Source organism: Xiphophorus couchianus, chromosome 24 (genome assembly GCF_001444195.1).
Source record: "Xiphophorus couchianus chromosome 24, X_couchianus-1.0, whole genome shotgun sequence".
NCBI lineage: Eukaryota > Metazoa > Chordata > Actinopteri > Cyprinodontiformes > Poeciliidae > Xiphophorus > Xiphophorus couchianus.
Genome location: NC_040251.1, coordinates 10,757,575 through 10,774,071, shown reverse-complemented (window position 1 = coordinate 10,774,071; position 16,497 = coordinate 10,757,575). Strand labels below are relative to the sequence as shown.

At 39.6% G+C, this 16,497-nt stretch overlaps 1 protein-coding gene across 4 annotated transcripts in view; it reads right to left on the bottom strand.

Annotated features, from left to right (window-relative positions):
- The window catches only part of magi3a (membrane associated guanylate kinase, WW and PDZ domain containing 3a), a 131,827-nt gene that overhangs the window by 22,442 nt on the left and 92,888 nt on the right, over positions 1–16,497 (bottom strand). For all 4 annotated transcript variants that reach the window (XM_028011469.1, XM_028011470.1, XM_028011471.1 and 1 more), the window contains exons 4-8: positions 13,368–13,574; positions 11,613–11,775; positions 9,485–9,564; positions 8,747–8,804; positions 4,708–4,814 (exon numbers count right to left, since the gene is read on the bottom strand). In XM_028011469.1, coding sequence (XP_027867270.1) covers positions 4,708–4,814; positions 8,747–8,804; positions 9,485–9,564; positions 11,613–11,775; positions 13,368–13,574 — 615 coding nt within the window. The remainder of the gene's footprint in view (positions 1–4,707; positions 4,815–8,746; positions 8,805–9,484; positions 9,565–11,612; positions 11,776–13,367; positions 13,575–16,497) is intronic.

Sequence of the window (16,497 nt, the reverse complement as noted above, 5' to 3'; positions counted from 1 at the left end):
AATTTAATGCAAATTTAGTTCTAAATTAAAGTGCATATAGTATACTGTATATGTGCACCAGGTAATCTTTTTGTAAAGTCAGTTTACAATGAGATTATCATAAAAATAGGTTCTCGTAAAAGAGCAAATGGCTACAGAATGTTTCTGTAAAATGATGAGCTTCTCTTTAATCTGCCATCTGTCTTCTTCATGATTGCATTCAAGCACCGACGACCTGCCTGACAGAATATCGCTCACTGATAGTAATTATACAAACAATTAAAGAACCCTCAGTTTTAATGCAAGCTCAATCAAATCTTGTATAAAGCCAGTAAACATCCAAACATTTAAACATCAATATGCAAATTGGAAGGCAACTTGGGGTTAAGTGCCTTGCCGAGGGACACGTCAACATGTGGGGACAGCTGAAATCGAACCCACAACCTTTCGATAGCAAGATGAGCCACAGTGGACCTACTGCTTAAAGACAAATTTGAACCAGTTTTTTATAATATGAAATGATTGAGCAACAAGCAACTTCGAAAAGCTCCACAAACTAGAACAAGCTGTATAAGTTTGCATTTATTGTTGACGGTTGATTTACTATTGATTTTGTCTAATCAATATAGGGTCAAAATAAGTTTAAAAATATGTTAAGTTTTTGGTTCAAGTTTAGTTAGAAGTCATTCCATACACTTAATTTTAGCCTGTCTCAGGCATTAGGAAATGCCTGAGACATTTCCTAATGTTAGGAAATGTGTTTCCTAATGCCTGATGTGTGTTTGGGTTTCTCATTTGACTGAAATACTCCCACAGTATTTAACTTTAAACCATCTAAGCCAAACTGTCACCTTTTGCGATCCAAATCGTATGCATAGTTTTGCTCCTTTGTGGATTAGAAAAATATAACAATTGATTCTTAAAAGACTAAAATAAAATGGCATCCCTGCCAGTTACGAGTGGTAAACAATTCAATCGTGAGATAAATCTGTTTTGTTTTCCCTGTAAACTTCATAGTAAGTTTCCCTTGTGATGCAAGGTGTTGATCATATGAGGCAACTTCACAGAAGACAGGAAATAAATTCTATTGGACTATAAGAGAGAGTGGAGAAAGGGAGGACTGATGAGCCAGAAAGAGACAGAAAAGTAATAGAGTTAGCCTTGACACAAAGAGGTGAATCCTAACTAAATCCTAGGCTCCTCTTCCCCTGTGAGAGCGCCAGTTATTTGCTGGGTCCCTGCAGGTCGGGCTTTGTTCCTGCCTGGTTCCCACACTGATAGACAGCTCGACATCAATCTCATTACAGGGGCAGCGCAGAGAGGAGTCCTCCCTGCCTCCCACACCACTCTCTCTCTCAGTGTCGCAGTGTCATGGGATTTTGATTTGCATAACTGCACTACAATTGGCTTATGGATGTGACTGTTTTTAAAGTGAAAAGCAGAGACAGGTCGCGCAGAATTATATCGACACAAATACTTTTGAAGGGCCCATATACATTTAAAAAATTCCACAGTCCAAATTGAATTTATATCAGATATTTCTATTGTGTTAAAGATTTAAATCAGTGCTGGGTGATGTAACTTTAAAATAAAATCTCAGATTTTTTCATACCAGATTTGCTTTTAATTGATTTTTCCCCTTGCTTTCTTTTCCAAAAAATAAATTAAAAATGACAGAAAATATTTTCAAAAAGTGGCTTTTATTTCAATCATCCCTACTTGAGTTGTACGACACAGTATCAGAGCAAGGCTACAAGAATTTTGGTTTAATTACAAAAATATAGTCATAATTAAAAAAAGCTTCAGAAGAATGGATCTGATGTGACCAGTTCAGTTCATGTAGTTCTTTCTTTGAAATAGACACAGTTGGTTGCATAATCATTTAAATGTCTCTATTGCGGTACAACTATATTCAAACAAATTTAAACTGGAAAGTATATTTGTCAAACAAGATGGCCGCCCTGTGCGTGCTGACATCACTGAACTATGGAAATCCAAGGAGTGCATTGATGAAAAAAATCCAGATTGTCCAAAAAATGCATAGTCAAAAACCACAAATTTGATTAGTCCATAAAATTGATTTATCAACTTTACTAATTTTAATACAGAACTTGGATGGATGGAGTTTTGAATAATAACCAACATAAACAGTGCTCTTGCTCACACCTACTTCAGATACGATCATATTTCCTCCGATTAGAAATAGAGTTTTGTATTCCACACATTCACTGACTTTTTAAGATGGAATGTGAACCCTAAATTTAGCTCTACGGGCCTTGCAGCTTGTTTTGATGAATGTTAAAACGTGTCTGCTGCAGGTAAAACGCTCAACCTGCTCAGTCATGTTCACGCTGTGCCTGAAAAACTATTTCCTAAATGATCCCCATTAAAGCAGGATGGACAGAAACCATAGCTGGAAAGCAGAGGCTACAAACCAAAGCCATGTTTACACGGCCCTGATTAAGCTGTGGGCAACAATGGGACAGTCTGTTTTCTCAGGGGGGCGAAGTGATTATGTGAAATGTCTGACAGGATTGTCAGTGCTGTAATTATGGCCTGAGTGCAGTGCCGTGCTCCGCTCCTGTGCCCCGTCGCCATTGTGTGACAGGTCAGCTGAGGCAGCCTCGTCAGAATCACGCTCAAGAGCCACCTCACGCACGTTCACACTGGCCATTAATTCTCATTAACGAGGGTGGGAAGGTGCAGGGTGGGCAGTTAGAGCTGGAGGCGGCGACAGTGGCACACAGACTGCAGAGAGACTCAGCTATGGGAGGTGGGATCTGCGCGCAGCAGACTGAGGCGGACAGATCTGTCCGAGGGGTGTCTGAAACACAGAGGCCGACTTGAATACTAATACGGACATGCTCTGTGTATGCACACTTGGAGGACCGTAATAGCTCCAACTCCTTTTACAACACTGGGGCCTTCATTTATCAGACTCTAGTGTTTACGGTGCAGCGGATGATTATATCAGTCAAGCTGCAGCATTCCTCGCATGTGGGACATGAGAAGTAGCAGAAAGGCAATTTATGACAATAAGTCACACACAACTGCAGTTACCCCTCTGTCCTCCCATTCCTCTTCCCTGGCACCCTTACTCTGGTCTGCAGAGATCTTTAAGCAGCTGTGAATGACAGGGGGCTAAAGCAGCATTCAAAAAGACCTCAGAGCCTTCCCTATTTCATATCTACTTGTCAAAGTGAATTCTGCCGCCCAGTGAAAAGTCCTTTCATTATTCAAATTGAATATCATAGCTTCCGAGGCTATAAGCTGTTTATCAGCAGCCTGTCAACTGTTAGAACATCCTCAGAAGACAGTTCATCTTAAAGCAGACGGTTAAAGGGCTCCCAGTGTTTGGATAACACACATAATGTGATGTTTTAAGAAGTGCAATGATGGAACATCTGTGTTAACAACGCTGTTGTCCACGCACCAGTTCTTAAAGCAAAAGTGCCACGTTTTTGCATGTCACTAACTATACTAATCAGCCGGAACATTTTAACAGTTAAAGTAAAAAAAAAAACTGAGGATTTCTTACAATTTTCCTTGTGTGGAAACGAGCAAAAGTGTCTGTCCTTGAACATTTTTTTCAAACATTAAAATGAGGAAGAGGAAGAATGTAAGCAACTTTGACAAGGCCTGTAGGGGTTAGAGTCCACAGTGATTACTTAACTAAATAGGAGGGTAAAAATACATGCAGCCAGGGCCGGCCCAAGGCTCTCTGATGCAGTAAGCAGGTTTTAATTTGGGGCACAAAGTTATTACATACTTATTTACAATCAGTTACAGTGTGCATGAAATGTTCACCCCTAATTTTCAATTCAACATATCAACAAGTTCATTTCAGCCGACTGTGTCCAGGATCTGCTTCTCTTGGTCATGATCCATATGCAAATTGTGAGCTTTGCGGTTAGGTTCAGCTCTTTCTGCCACATTACTGCAGATGAATCCACAGTTTATCTATTAAATTTTCTGCTCTATTCTGGACATGAACGCTTGAGGCAGTTTGACCCCGACCTTGAGTTCCCAGTTGGGACTAATGGACAATAATTAGAAGGAGTTTAACATCGGAAAGCAACATAAAGTCTCCTCCACATGGGGCCACCAAATGCAGGGAAGGATGCAGAGATCAGGTGCAGAGAAGCAGGCTGGGAGGTGGAAGCACGTGAGTGACAATTCACATTTTCAGAATCTGGCTCTGGGACCCTTCAACAGCTGATTCAAACATTTAACCCGCCTTAAGTTGTAAAAAACAAACCTTTAAAAACTGCTTTAGAAACAGAAATGTATGCTCATAAAAACATGCTAAAAACATGAAATAACTTAGAGCAATCAGATGCAGCAAACAATTCTCTCTCACTTCATGTTCTCTCTATAATTCTCCAAAAACAAGATGCAAATAAACAATTTCACTTTCTGTTCAGCTCCTTTCTGAACAGGCAGTGGATATTCTAACCTCCTTATTTAAGCAGTAACTGAACTAACTTTCCAAAACCACGAATAGATTTAGCCAGAAAACATGATAGACCAGCTAGCATTTGATAGTTAGTTTCCTTAGATTTGAATATCTCAACAAGGCTACAACTTGAAGATTTCCGAAACATCCACTCTTACATAAATCCTTGTGGACTTTCTACTTTTAAGAAGGACATAACAAAGGTTTCATCTGACAGAAGATTCTTTGTGAGTGTAGATAAAATGTCAGCATTTTTTTTCTGAGAGTTTTACCTGAGTGTGCGGCTGCTGGTGGCTGAACTGCAGTGGGTGTGTCATCACTCATCTTCCTCTTTGCTTCCATCACCGGATTCTCAAACTGGGTCTTCTGGTTGATGTGGCTGCACAGAGGATAGAAAACAACATTATGTTACAAGAACTGCAAATAGGACAAAATATAGAGTAGTGATTGAATATACATCCCAAATAATTGCACATTTGTCTCCCTAATTTTGAGAAAAGATCTTAACTGCTAGTCAATTACACAGATTTGCATCTAAACACTAAAATTTCACTCATTCTATCCCTCTGTTCTCTCTATCTGGCTGGTCTACAGATAGAAAGTCGCCACTGTTGTTGCTACTGCCTGATGACGATGCAAAGCTGTGATTTGACTATGCGGGGCGTATCCTGAGCTGGCCACGATGGCACAAAAACAGAATTTTTAAAGGCTTTTTAGACAGATTTAAACATTTGAGTGACACTTTTCGAGGCAAATAATCTGCAGAGTAATAAGAGAAGGGAAAAGAAGTGCCTGGAAAAAATTTCCAAGAAATAAAATCTTTCAGAGCCAAAAAAATAATAATAACTTTGCAGATCTTCAACCAAATTTTAAGGTCAAAAATTACACCCTGGACAGTCAAGAGAGTAAAGAACGATGAAATCACTTAATATAATATAAACAAGTGAAAAGACTGAAATGAGGACAGACTATTCTTCCATTTTACACTGAGAACAATCTGTTCTGACCCTGAGTCGGGTAATAAAGAGGTGGACAAGAGATACTGATGTGGGCAGATGTCATTAAGGACGAGCTAGAGGACTTCGAGACAATAATGGACCAAGAATCGCCTGACATGTGCTGTCATTTCCTGGAAGATTCAGTACCTTGGAGAAGTATTCAAACCGTTTAAATTTTTCTCACATTTGGTCACATTACTACTACACACTTTCATGTATTTTACTGAAATTGTTTGTTACAATGTGAAGCAGAAAGAAAAAGTTATGAGTTTTACCAGCTTTTCTCTAGAGGCTAAAATTTCGGCCCATTGTTTGCAAAATAACTAAAGTTTCAAAGTTTGATGGAACATCAGCATTAATTTAAATTTACAGATTGACTACAGGTATACGTTTAGCGGGCTTGAAATGGCTCGAAATTAAACATACTACAGTCGCTCTAGATATTCAGTAGATGTTCAGTATGTATACTGAGTTTAAATTACACATTTATATGGCAGTGCTGTGAATTCTGAAGGTCATTAGCTGTCCTGGAGTTCCTCATAATAAAGAGGGCCTAAATGCAAATGCATACCAAACCTTCCATTTTTATGTGTCAAAATTAAATTATCGACCATGTATAACTTTCCGACTGGTTCACAAATATGCACTATTTTGTGATCTGTCACATAAAATCCCTTAAAAAGCACAGCTGTTTGTGGATGTTGCATGACAAAATGTGGACCTCAGTCTGTAAAAGTGATTTTTTGCTATTAAAAGGGCTTTTCTGAAGAAGAGCTACTGGAAGAACAACATCGTCATGTTGGTCTTTTGGCTCCAGAAGAATCCAGAGGACATAGAAGCAGTGTGTTCCATGCAGATGCAGCTCTAAAAAACCAAAGTCTACACCGATACACACATTGGGATGAATTTTTGTAGACATCCACTCAAGAGAACTTTGGAAAAATCTTTCTCGAATGTAAAATGTTTCTGCTTATAACTCTTCTCAGACATATAAGCAGAAACAGGTCATGTCTTCTTGGGTTGGGTTGGAATATTTTATTTCTTGTCCTAAAGTCTTATCTATGTATTTACATTATGTCTTTATTTCATTTATGTTTTTGAGCTCTGTGTATAATACAGGGTTCTCTGCCTCGGCACTTTGAAGGCCGTCTGACAGAGCTTGGGTCCGCAGCTGCAAGGATTAGATAAATAGAAGTCAGATCTCACAGAAACCTGCTGAGGACTTAGTTCTCACAGCATGTCTTTTTTGCGCTTCTTCTTTCCTGATGTATAAAACAAATAAATACGACTGTAAGTCAGAGCAGACACCGATGGAGAATTTCTGACACACAGTTTTCTTCTTGTACAAGATATTAAACAAACATGACTGAGTGTTTTTCACCTTTCACAGTGCTTGGATAACTGTTTTTATCCCCACAACAGGCACATATGCAAGCTTAGGATAAGCAAAACTCCTGCCTTTATAGACATGTTCATCTTTACTGATCATCAGTTAATCAAGATCATTTAAGTAGCAGAAACAAAATACATATTTATAGACTGGAGGTTTTTCATCTTAAATGCAAAATTTATATATTCTTTGTACAGTTTTGGCTGAATTATTGCGCTGACTGTGTTCTTTCAGCAAACTGCCTTTTTTAGAACACAAGCAATTAATCGATTACTAAACTAGTAGACGAGTATTGAAATGATTGATTGATCATGATTAATTTGAATACTTGTTTCAGCCCTAACAGGGGTGTAATTAGTTTTTCACATCTGACTGAGGCCTCGAACTCATCGGAGAGAAGTGGTGTTACTCCCTGTATTAAACCCAGGCTGTCTGACGGGAAGCTGCTTTGTGTTTTCAAACACAGGCGGGTAAACTGAAATATTTTTAGGTCCTTGGTGAAGACCCAATCTTTTTTTTTTTTCATCATGTTCTGTAAATCCCTAAAATAAAAACAAGATCAATGTTATTTTTAAGAAAGACTGTAGCTCCTCTGCATAATGAGCTTTAACAGGCAGAAATCCCAGCCATGACACTGCACGGTGAATCAGTCACATGCTGAGACGCCGATGCTATACGCTGTGTATGTGCCTTCAACACAAAGCGCTTTTGCTGTGTATGAGTCATGCACAGAGATGCCCAGCCCATTAAGTCTGAGGAGATAAACACCCCTGCCCAAACCCCCACTCACACCCCTGTTTCAGTCATTTCCCAGTTCACCATCTCACTTTCTCACTCTCTGGTTGACACGCCTCGCGATTCGGGGGAAATAATTGGACTTGGTGTCACATCGTGGTCGTTTATTTGGAATAAAAAATAGCCGGATAAGAAAAGGACGGTGGCAGAGGAGTGAACGGCTCTCAGTGACCCTCCAGCATAAACCGGCATGATGATTTCCCCCGTGCCCGCACATCTCTGCCTCTTTCTACGCAGTAATGGGACTAAAATGAAACAACGTCCTCTTGTTTACACTCTCCATCAGAATGGGATCTCTCTTCTGTTTCCCTCTCTGGGACCCAGAACCTTCATTGTCTGCTACATTCTCTAGATGCTCTCTTTCACATACAAAGACAAAGCTCTAAAGCAGAGTTGTGGTTAATTGTTCCCTGCAGGCCTGTGGGAAAATCAAGTTTTAAAACCAGCTTAGGCTAACCACATCCCATTGTGTATGGGGTTAACACCAGATTTAATAAATAAGCTCACTTGGACTTCAGTGATACAGTAGTATCTGCGTTTTTATTGACCTTGAGATTGCGCAAATTGGAATTTCGAAAACAAATTTGCTTAACAGAAACACACCAATTTTCAATAAAAAGTTTTTGTGCTAGGATGAGGTTGTTTTTTAGCTATATCAAAGTTAGCGTATTTTGCAAAACTGAAATGGAGACACTTTTTTCCCATCATATAGGTCATGTGATCAACAACTAGATGTTACTACTGGAGGAAAAGACGAAGAAGAAGACATGGTGCAGCATGTTTTTAATGACTTATTGCTTGAATTGCATTTTTAATTGTGTCTTATTTAATGGAAACACATCAACTTCAAATTTGTGCTTTTTACACATTAGCACAGTATCAACAAAGTCATTGCGTACCTTTGTAACGGAAATGCAGCTAGTAACAACAGCTGGAAGTAATCTAAACTAATGAAAGAGACCTGATTTGTCCCAACAGCTGTAAAAGGATGCACACAGGTGCAGCTTTTCTTAATAAGTCAGACAGGGAGCATGCCATTAGCTATTTCATCTACATCAGCCTTGATTCACAGCTGCAGGCCTTTGGGTTCCTTCCCCAAACCCCAGAACAGAACAAGGTTTTACTCACTCAACATAGTAGGTGCCAAACTGGGGGTCCTCAATCTTCTCCCAGCCATAGGGAAGCTCTGAGAGGGCAGAAGAGACAGGTAGAGGGGCAATAAATCAGCTGCAACATAAACAACAGGGGTGGTGCAGCGACAAAAAAAGAGGTGGTCTTTATTCAGATCTACGTGTTCACTGATTTATACACCCAGTGAAGTCAGTGAGGAGTGTGAGTTGTTAAATGAAGTTTGAATATAGAGGAGACTGGAGAGATGGACAGACAGAGTGGGTTGATGGATGGATGGATAAATTAATGGACGGACGTACAGCTGCACAGTGGATTTCCATTTTCCATCAAAATGAGGAAGAATACATTCCAACGTCCACACATTCTCAAATAATACCAAATCCCTTCCCTCTCTCTTTCTCTGCTGGTGCTTACTGTACGTGTGCAACATCCTGACGTTCCACAACTGTCTGACACAACACATGCAGAGCAGAGGGGATCTTTACGCAAGAGAGGGCAGGAGAAAATTGCCTTTTTAGAGATGCTGCACTGATTAGCTCTCTGCGTGTGTCCGTGGAGCCATTGAGGGAAGGCAGGCAGACGGGAGGTTTGTGCTGTGTCACCAGCAAGGCTGCGAACGGGGCCGCTCGGCTGCTCAGTCTCCGTCTGTTGGCCTGCGCTCCCATCCCGAGAGAGGGGGATCGCGAGCAGATTGCCATGTGTGACGGGAAGTTACAAAGAGATGCAAAAACTCACCTCCTTCAATGCACTTCTCTGGAGGCTTGGCTTTCCTGGCAAGACGGGGGTCTAGCCAGGTGGTGGTCTTTGTGTTGTGACTAATAATACAAACAAAAGAGAAAAAGATTCATATTTTAGCTATTCAAACTTTTGTAATTCCTCATTCAGGAAGCTTTTAACAATACCTGTTAAAATGTTAACAATGCTCATAGGCTTTCAAATACAAGATAGCGTAAGAGTCAAGAGAGAAGAAAAGGAATGGTTGAGCCACTGCAGTGATCATAAAAAGCAGAAAGGAGAGAGCAGGTCAAGGGTGGTGAGCCCCATTTAGCCTGTTGTTTCTCTCACTGGCAGAATGAGCTATTGATTTAGCAGCAAACAGGAGCACCTGGCTCTCTCTGAGGCTCGGCATTGACTGGCTCGCCACTCTAACAGGCCTGGTAAACAATGCTGGCCTGCTGCTTTCAGTGTCAGCCAGCAAACTCCACATCAAACACGGGGGAAACGAAGGGAAAGAAAACTTAATTGGGAAAAATGTAGTTGCCATCGCTGAGAATTCAGGTGGTCAAAAGGATCTGCACCAAGTTAGCTAGATGCAAGAAAAAAAACACTGAGGTAAAATGAAACGGTTTTATTTTATTAGACTACATGATGTAACCTAGTTTATTAAACAATAAATAAACATGATACCAACAATAATACATTTCAAAATAACCAAATTTAGCACATTACTACAGCTAGTTATCCAACTATTTTATTGTTGATGCACAGAGAAGAGAAATTGTGAGGTTTACATGCACAGGCACATTAAATGTAATTGTACAATTAAATTTGGAGGAATTATTGTGCAGAATAATTATTCTACCTTCATGTGCCTTGTGTAGTAAAATTGTGAGTCTCAGAACCAAATGTGCCTAATTAGTCAGACTATATAGCCATATGCTAGTGCAATAAATATCTTATTGCAGGGCCAGTGATATAAAGTAATGTCAGCTTCTCCAAATGGCTTGTCAACAACGGTCAGTGTGAAGAAATCTAATGCTTCCAGATAAATGGCTGTGATGTCTCAGAATATGATCAGAACTTGATAAAGTAACTCAAGTAAACACCTGAACATAGCATGGCTCCAACATAACCGACTGTAAAAGTGAGAAACCTCTAAATTTTGTTGAAAAGATAGTAGAATGATGTTACTGTTTACCTAAACAACAAAGAAAATTAGGTTGATAAATGCAAAAATACATAAAGATGTCTTTTGATATGGTCACAGAGTGGCTCAGCGAAGGCACTGAAAAATTTAGTTGACTTGATATATACAGGTTTTATTCATCAATAAGGCTTTCGTAGGTTCGATTCAAGACCCTGGGACATTTACTGTACATAAATGCCTCTCTGTCCGTCTTTCTGTGAAGTTACTGACAAAGACAATAAAGATTAAGACGTCTCTTCCCATTGACCATTGGGTGGTACAGTCACCTCATGGCCGTTGGTGTCAAAATTAAAAATAACAACAAGAAAAGGTGTATTTTGATGGCTGAAATGTTAGAGTTAAACAGGATTGTTTGAAATTTATATTGTGTTTCTGCTACATTTGAATAGGACTTGTTGCATCAAAAAGTCCAATTTTTATAACATTTTTCTGGGTTAAGTAAAAAAGGAGTCAATTACAGGAAAAAAGCCATAAGAAAGGGCTAGGGTTACATTAACGTAAGGTCTGTACGGTCTGTTGGTTGTCTATTTTCTATCATGACAAGAAAAATTCCTAAAGATTGAGAAAATGATTAGATGCACATTTCAGGGGATTGCCACATTTTAGGCCATCACACACAGCTGTCGACTCGACCCAGTTGGATAGGAGTTAAAGTGCCTACCTGACTGATCTCCAGGCTGTGTGACAGATCATTAAAACAGGTTTTAAACCATTCAAATGTAACTTTAGAAAATATTAATGACTTTAAAAGCAACTTGTGCACCTTTTGCACCTTAAAAGCAAAAACTGGAAAGAGGAATGTTGTGGTAAGGACTCGTTTTCAGAACTTTTGACAATGGTCAACACAGACATGAAAGAAAAACTGAGAGAGCAGGAAGTGGAGCTAACAAAGATAAACACAGAGGTGTTATAAAAACAAGGAGGATTGCTACTTACTCTATGAAATAGACCATGCCAGTCTCTGTGTAGGCCATTTCCCAGTTCTTAGGCAAAGGCTCTTGACTTTCATCCAGAGTGTTCCAGACACGCATGTCCATGGCTCCCGCTGACTGGTTGTAGCTGGGCACAGTCTTCCTCCAGTCTGCCTTGTCCTTGTGCTCTGCATGCCGACAGGAAGACAGGGACATGGGCACGGAGACAGTGATAGGAATGGGATTGGAGTAAGGGTGTGGGAGGTGATAGAAGGAGAACGAGATAGGTGGTGAGATTGTGGCGCCATTGGAGCTCGTCTGGGCTCCTTGCATGTCTCTCTGTTGCTGCTGCCGCCGCTCGGACTGCTTTCCCCCTCAACGCTGTGTGGACGCTTACATCAACAGGAGTTATAGGGGTTGAGAGAGAGAGAGCGAAAGGGAGAGAGAAAGACACAGAGAGTATACGGGAAGAGGAAGAAAGCGCCACAACTGCCATAGGATTTGCATGTCAGCAAGGATGTGCTGCCTCCGAGGCAAGGGCAGAACGCTTCAGCTCAACCAGGAGCGCCACATCTCTGCTCTGTTAGTATCACACTGCTGCTTTGTATGTGTGTTTGGGTGTGTGCATTTGCTTAGTCTGCATGCAAGAGGGTCTTATCTCAGGTTTCCATCTGGCTCTGTGTGACCTTGCTTTAACATGACATTGAATGCTCATTCTGTTTGGCAGGACTGAGTGAATGGCACAAAGCAGAAAGTGATGGCTGTCGACTGCAGGAAGTCAAGATCTTTTTGTGCCGAAGCTGGGCCTTTTTTAATAGTGGAACCATGGAGGTTTTTCTGCACTGAGTTTATTTTTTTATTCTTTTTTTTTTTTTCTTTAAATCTGTCTTGATGCAAACATGCACCGTAGGTTACAGTGGGTTTAGGCCCTTGTAGATAAGCATGAAGAGAATCAGTGACAAAGTGAGCCTCATAAAACTGACATGAATTCTAAAGAACCACAAAGGAAAAATGGGACTCGCAATAATGCCTGGGTTGACTGCCTTTAAGGCATCGCAACGCTGTGTGTGAGTACCAAAACCACCTACATGACGACACGTGGAGGGTTTTCAGAGTTTGAAGAATCATTAATCTTCATCTGACGGCATATTCTCAGCTGGCTGTCACAGTGGCATCAATAAATGCAGAGTCTTAACTCATTTTAACATTTTTGCTAGGAGGGTAATTAGGTTTTACAACATTAAAAGCCTCCAATTTTTGTCATCAAGTGGTAACTCTGTACCTGTCGGATGGATGTGGCTGGTAGAGATCTCAAAAACCTGGGCTATGAGTCTAGTTTGAATTTCGTCATCTGTAGTACAAAATATAGACTCAAAAAATATGAACTGATTATTTTAGAATGAACAAAAACTCTTAAAAGCACATTTTAAGAGGGGAATATCCATTGGCATAAATATATTTGCACTAACAAAGCATTAAAATCTTTCTGAATTGAAGGACAGATAACTAATCATTATGTGTACCATGTAAAGACATCCTTCAGAAAAGGACAGTCAATCTCTACCTCAGAGATTAGTTACTCTCAGATGTTTTGGCAACATATCTGCTTAATATGGAGGTGATTAGCTGACCTTGAATGATTACAGCAAACAGAAACAACTTTGTAGAAAAAAGGACAAAAAAGTTAGCATTTTAAGAAATTAAGCACAACTATGCTAATAAAAACAACTTCAAGAGTTGCAAAAGCTGTAAAATAACAAAAGACAGATGGGTTTCTCACCTCCCACACCATTAACCATAGGAGGTCTTTCTTCTTCCTCCTCTTCCTCTGGAGCTGTGCTGTCTATTCTGTCCATCTTACTGACTGAGGTCGTACGTTTCCGCTGGACCTCCGTGTCAAATTCTTCGTCAAACAGAACCTGATCCACCAAGTCTGGCTGTACAGGGCTGGGCTCTGCGGGGGGTTTAGGGGTTCCATAGTAGTTACCTGGATGGAGGCAGAGACAGTAAGGATGTATTATTTTAATACTTAGTGTTTTTCAAATAAGAATTACGCAGTCACTCACATAAAACAATGAATTATGTAATAATCTACATCAAACTTCAATCTTGCAATTGGAAAAAAGAAAAAACATCTTTAAATTCAGATTAAAATGACACACTGGTTGGTATTGGTCAAACAGCTGTTTGCTGACACAAAAACAAAGCCCAAAAACTGAAAGGTCATAAGATGCAGGATAAAAAAGTTGTTTGTTTTTCATTGGCTATGAAATTATAATAGAATGAAATAAATACGTTACCTACTCAGCATGCTATTAAGTGCTGCACAAGTGTTGTAATCACCCATTTAATTCAGGTATATAAAAGTAGAGAAAACCCTAAAACATGCAGGACAGTGGGATTGAAAACCACTGTTCTAGACTGAAATGTGAGAACTTCTGTTAAGCAACTGGAGCTTGAATAAAACTAAGTGATGCAACAGAGCAATTGATCCCAACACATGTATGTTAAACAAAAAAGTGTTCTCCATCCCAATAAACATCCAAACTAAATTCACTGACAGATGCTAATGAACAGTAACTGGACAGCAAAATAAAACACTCTCTACTTGGCACTCATTTATTCCTCCACAATGAAGTGAAAGTGGTGTAACACTGTACAATAATCTATATGTGAGAGTGGTACTTTTCATTGTAATTTCTCAAGAAATGTCTTATTCTTTCATTTTTATTTTAGGTTTCCTGCCTAGAAATATTGTCTGCAGAAATTGCAAATATAGAAATGTAATAAGATACACTGTCAAAACATGACATGAGAACGGCTATCTTCGCTTCACAGTGTGCAACAGAACTGAAGGACAACTATAGATAGAGAATTACTTTGTGGATTTCATATAAAGAACCAATTTTAACTGAAGTGCAAGAGATGCACGGACTGTTTTCAAAGCACAATCGAGCCTGAATCTTAGCAGGGAGTCTAGTTCATAGCTACAAATCATATCTGTCAGAGTTGCACTAGTTCAAAGAAAATGGGGCCAAGGTTTTGGGTTTCCTTTTTTCACTTTTGCTGTCATGTCTCTCAGATTTTGGAACAATCTTCAAGCTAAGAAGAAAAAGCAGTTCGGTTTTAGCTCCATATGTTTAATCAGTCCCACACCAGACCCATCCGCTCTCTGGTTTCTCATCTGTGGCAGGAACCAACTGTGATGAAGAAACTTTCCCAAATGTAATTTATTTTAACTGTCCTTGTTCCATTTGCTTCTTGCGTTTTCAGGGTATCCTTACTGCATTTATGCAAATATTGCCTCACAAGATTCTAGATTGCCCCTTTAAGTCCATCAGCTTGGGTTGCTGTCATGTTGGTGCCTCAGGCATCAAACAGTGCTACTCTACTGAGCGAGTCTTTGTCTTTTACCCAGCTTTAGGAGCGGGATGACCCACTTTACCACTCGCCACCTTTTCCCCCTAAGCAGAGGAATAATACATAACACAAAGCAAGAATTTAAAGGCATAAGAGGTGAGAATAATGGTGAAAATGTATAGTAAAAAAATGGATATGCATTGGTTATTTGTACGTGGTTATTTGTACGTGGATTGTGTGCATGGGGTTCAAACTGAAATTTTGAACCCCAAAATTTCAGTTTGAACCCAAGCCTACTTGGGGAATTTTGAGTTATTTACAGATTCTGGAAATGTGGATTCTAAGCTTTCCCATGACATCTAACACATGAAAATTAATGAAATCAAGAAGACATGACTATTTGAATGTTGGCACCCAGCAAACCAGATTTCTGGGAAAACAGCCCATGTTGCTCCCCAAACCTGATGAGCAACCTGGGCATGTTAAAGGCTGTTCATTTACATTAGTGTGCATTAACCCAACTTCCCAGCATTGATTGCAACAGTCTTCAGTCAGAGGCATCCTCAGATTTGCTGCTTACCTGACCTCTAACAGAGAACTTCTCTACCCATCTCTATTACCACCCATAACTCAACTAAGGTTGAATTTTTCTGCAATTTTCTGAGAGAGATTTTTTTGCTGCATCTAAAAAGATGAAATTATTTTTAGGCTTTTAGCATCTATAACAACTGAATGTGTGCTTTATTAATATCAGAATAAATAACATAAAAAGATTTTACACATGAATGCAAGATCCATCAATTCAAATTCTGATCTAATGAACCAACAATCAACCAGGAAATGCAATAAATTTGAGAGTCTTGCTAAACAATACATCATCATTGAGTCACATAATCACATTAATCCACGTTTTAATCCATAAATAATTATGTGAGAAGTATTAAATCCTTTACCAGGTTGGTAATTAACAGGAAGCCTAATGACGGAATGCAAAATGAGGGAGTTGAGTTCGAGTGCTAATCTGTTCTGTTCACTCTGTAGCTCCAGAAGCTCTCACATAAAACATACACGTAGCTCGTGTAAGAGCCCATTAGCAGGAAGCTGAGAGATGGAGGCCACAATAAGGAAGTGCAGTGAGATGGATCGCATAGTAATTACACCGTACTAATGAGCCGCAATATGAAAAGCAGCCATTGTTGAGGAGCTATAACATTGTCCAGCAAGGATGCCAAACAGTACAATCAAAAAACAAAACTGAAAAAAACTAAGAGACTGAATTTTGAAGTTTTACATGAGGATCTGATTGTGACATGAGTTGGGAACCCTCATTATCTCCAATTGGGCTCTAATGTGACAAAACGCCTAGACTTGCTTTTGATCTAGACGCCACGCATCATAAATCACATCAAAGATTCCAACCAGCTCTCCTATAATAAGGGTTTGAGTTTATTGTGAAAAATAACCCCAAAAAAAGGAAAGATCAAACCCGTGGAAACAAGTATGACTTTAAAGGATTTATACTAAAAGTGAAATGGGAGCTAAATTATAGT